This window comes from Orycteropus afer, unplaced genomic scaffold (assembly GCF_000298275.1).
Source record: "Orycteropus afer afer isolate SDZICR_OR568_19922 unplaced genomic scaffold, OryAfe1.0 scaffold00153, whole genome shotgun sequence".
Lineage (NCBI taxonomy): Eukaryota > Metazoa > Chordata > Mammalia > Tubulidentata > Orycteropodidae > Orycteropus > Orycteropus afer.
This window is the reverse complement of record NW_006921740.1, coordinates 5377993-5382281: the sequence shown is the minus strand read 5'-3', so window position 1 is coordinate 5382281 and position 4289 is coordinate 5377993. Positions and strand designations below refer to the sequence as shown.

At 36.1% G+C, this 4289-nt stretch overlaps 1 protein-coding gene across 1 annotated transcript in view; it reads left to right on the top strand.

The window, feature by feature from the left end:
- PPAT (phosphoribosyl pyrophosphate amidotransferase) overlaps window positions 1-3680 on the top strand; it is a 46916-nt gene extending 43236 nt beyond the window's left edge. Inside the window, exons 10-11 of the mRNA XM_007946217.2 lie at window positions 2290-2410; window positions 3484-3680. Of these exons, the coding sequence (XP_007944408.1) occupies window positions 2290-2410; window positions 3484-3680 (318 nt within the window). The remainder of the gene's footprint in view (window positions 1-2289; window positions 2411-3483) is intronic.
- The last annotated feature ends 609 nt before the right edge of the window (window positions 3681-4289 follow it).

Genomic DNA, 4289 nt, shown 5'->3' with positions numbered 1-4289 from the left:
TCTCAATATAAAGAAAACAAAAATCCTCACAACTAGACCAATAAGCAGCATCATGATAAATGGAGAAAAGATTGAAGTCAAAGACTTCACATTGCTTGGTTCTATAATCAATGCCAATGGAAGCAGCAGTCAAGATGTCAGACATAGTATAGCATTGGGCAGATCTACTGCAAAGAAGAGCAAAGATGTCTCCTTGAAGACTAAGGTACACTTGACATAAGCCATGATATCTTCATTCACTTCATACACATCTGAGAGCTGGACAATGAAAAAGGAAGACCGAAGAAGAGTCAATGCTTTTGAGGTGTGGTGTTGGCAAAGAGTGCTGAAAGTACTATGGACTGCTAAAAGAACTAACAAATCTGTCCCGGAAGAAGTGCAGCTGGAATGCTCTTTGGAAGCAAAAATAGCCAAAGTTTGTCTCACCTACTTGATCACGTTGTAAGAAAGGACCATTCCCTGGAGAATGATATCATGCTTAGCAAAGTGGAGGGACAATGAAAAAGGGGAAGACCCTAAATAAGATGGATTGACACAGTGGCTGCAACGATGGGCTCAGGTATAGTAAGGATGGTGAGGCTGACACAAGACCGGGCAGTGTTTCGTTCTGCTGTACATGAGGTCTCTCTGAGTCGGAGACGACTCATCGGCACCTAATAACAACAACAGCCATGAGTCAAAATGGATAGTTTAGCATAACACATTTACATTTTCCCAATCAAGTTGGTTTAGGAATAACTGTAGTAATTTGAAAAATAGGTAATAGCCACCTTTATACTGTATGTTAAGTTCGGTCCTTTGTAGATTTAAAACCTAAATGTAAAAACTTTAAAAATCTATAAATTAGTTAAAAGACTAACAAAACCACAAGATAGGAAACTTAAGTCTATGGAGTAGTGATTATTTATTTACAGACATAAAAGCAACCCCCTTAAATTTGATACATCAAGTTATATTTTTAAATTGCAAACATTACTCTAATTATAAGTATTTCAGTAATTCAAATTACAGGAACAGAAGGGAGATGTCACTTGCAACTAATAACTGAACAGATATAAAAATAAAGTCTTGTAGAAGAAAGCCAGATGGAGAGCAATATGAAAAAATGTATTTAGAAAATTTCAAAGATAATTATGATTTTTCCAGCCTCTTTATGATTATGAAAATGTTACTCCTTAGAATTTTTTCTGTGGATATCATGTACTAGAAACAGTTATAAAGTATACTCAGTATCTATGATAGTAGTAGAAGACAAAAACCTGGAAATGACTTAAATATCTACCGATAGGAGAATAGTTTAGTAAATTGATTTATCAGTCCGATGAAATAGGATGCAGCCATTAAAAACTACAATTATGAAGATTGTTTCACATGGGAAAATCTTTGCTATTATAAAATAGGTAAAAATGCAAGTGTGTGCACTTTTTACCATCTACCCCCCCCCCCCCCAAAAAAAAAAAACTAATGGCTGTCAAGTTGATTCTGACTCATGGCTCCATATGTTGCCAAAGTAGAGCTACATGCACTCTGTAGGGTTTTTAAGGCTGTAACCTTGTGGAAGGAGATCAGGCTTTTCTTCTGAGTCACATCTGCGTGGTCTCAAACCACAAACCTTTTGGTTAGTTGTCAGGCACTCAACCATTCGTGTCACCCAGGAGCTACTTTTTACCAGTAGAGCCATGTAAATGTACCTGGCAAAAGGCAGAAAATAATAATAAATATGACAAATAGCTGTCATGATGGCACTCTAAGATTTTTGGTATAACCTGCTTGATCAGGTTATAAAAGGGTTTTTATAAGAGGTAAACAAAAGTGCCATTCAGGTATTCGAAAAGAAAATGAAGATGGCCCTAGGGAAGTAAAGTCCTTAAATGAGAAGTAAGGATTGGAAGGAAGAAATTCCTCATTGATAGGTGACAGAAAGAAACAGTGGATGGGCTCTATATAAAGAATCTGTTCCCATTTGGCTGACATCTTGAAATTTTTGTCCAGGATACTGTGGAGTCTAGGCAAGGTTGCTCAAGTAAGAGTTTTTGGTAATGAATTAATTCTATAAGTAGTTCTGAAAGAACACTGGAGTTCTATATGTATACCAGATAATTTTTCAGGATTTTTGGTCTCTTATTCAGTGGAACAAATTACGTAGTTTGCTTTTATTATCCATATGTTGTTATTAAATAGTCTTTAAACGATTTTATGTTGCATCTGATCAGTGAAAGATAATTTTGTGTATTTATTGTTACAATTAATCTCACAATAATGAATATGTGAAATTTATTTCTTTCCAAGGTACACATTCGAGTAGCTTCACCACCAATTAGACATCCATGCTTCATGGGAATAAACATTCCCACAAAAGAAGAGCTTATTGCCAATAAACCAGAATTTGATCGTCTTGCAGAATATTTAGGTAAGTATTAAATTTTCTTCAAATTTTATCTTTGTTCTTTATTAACAGAAAATTCAAAGCATATGTTTTTGCATTTTTACTTAAGTAGTGTTCAGTATTTGCTAAAAGCAGATATCGTATGTGTTGGCCAGAACATACACACTATTAATAGTGAGAGTGCCTGGCATATGTAGACACCACAGTAAATGCTGAGCTGGAGACCAAGAGTAAGGTGAGAGATCAAAGGAAGATGAAAGACTTCCAGGAATTGGTGACTTTTGAACTTAACTCCATAGGGGTTAGGTTGGGGAAATGAGACTTTCTACGTAGAGAACAGCAAGTACATCAGTTAAAGCCTCCCAAAGGTCAGATGCCAAGAAAAACAAAAACAGTTCTACCACAGATCCAAATAGAATAATTTGAATGTGAATACAAGTCAAAAAAACGAGAAGCTTATGTAGGCTTACCAGGAGACTTGGAAATCTAGTTTATTCTGGATAAGACAGTGTCTTTTCAAAATGAAGTAAGTTCTCATCACATTCAGCCAGTATGCACCAGTTATTTATGGCTGGCATTTGTTTTGATCAGTCATGCCTATGCTTTACCTGTTAACATTTTGAATAAGATGGGTATCCTATTGTGAGCATTCACTGTTTGCCAGGAACTATATATTAATGCTTTATACTATCATCATAATATCATAAAACCCCTAAATTTACGCAGTGTTTTCCCCCATTTACACATGAAAAACTAGGTTCAGAAAAAGTGACCTTGAGCTTAAATTTGAACCCAAGTATTCCTGATTTCAAAATCTGTTTTCTTAGTCAAGAAAACTACTTGCAAGTTTTCTAAACCCACCCTCAATTAAAAGCTTGCATTGCTGTTTTAAATTTCATTATCCTCTAACTTCCAATTAAAATGAAAGAAAATTGAAAACTCTGAGTTCTGAATTTTGTTTTGTCCATTTTTTTTTAAAGAAGGGAAACAGTTTTTACCCTGGCTTACGTTTTTCTATTGTAATCATTCTCCTCTGAGGCAATTCTTCCTTTCTAACGGCATCTCATGACCTTTTTATTTTCTCTGCCCCTTTATAGGAGCAAACAGTGTTGTGTATCTGTCAGTACAAGGACTGGTTTCATCTGTACAAGAGAGGTTAAAATTTAAAAAACAGAAAATGGAGAAGCAAGATAATATGATTCAAGAAAATGGAAATGGTCTGCAGTGTTTTGAAAAGAATGGTCATTGTACAGCTTGTCTTACTGGAGAATACCCTGTAGAATTGGAATGGTAGCTGGTGAAGGCATATATGTTGTTTCAAGATACAAAGTTGGTCAAGGAGTGATAGGGGTTACACCTTATTTACTGTTCCATGGTTGTTATTTGTTGTTAGGTGCTGGTGAGTTGGTTCTGACTTATAGTGACCCTGTGTACAGCACTGCCTGGTCCTGCACCATCCTCACAATCGTTGTCATGTTTGAGCCCATTGTTGTAACCACTGTGTCACTGCATCCCATTCAGGGTCTTCCTCTTTTGCTCTGACCCTCTACCAAGCGTGACGTCCTTCTTCAGGGACTGGTCCCTCCTGATAAGATATCCAAAGTACATGAAATGAAGTCTCAACATCCTCACTTGCAAGGATTCTGCCTGTACATTTGACATTTTTCGCCAACACCACAGTTCAAATGCGTGGATTCTTCTTCAGTCTTCCTTATTCGTTGTCCAGCTTTCACATGCATATGAGGTGATTGAAAATACCATGATTATTTGTTGCAGTGTAAATACCACATGCTTATGTTTACTTTTGTACATTCTAGGTTTTTCTGAAAAGGGTACCAAAGTGCTACGATTTCTTTAATAATCCTAGATAAATATTTTGGTGTTATCTGTGAACTTGGGTGGT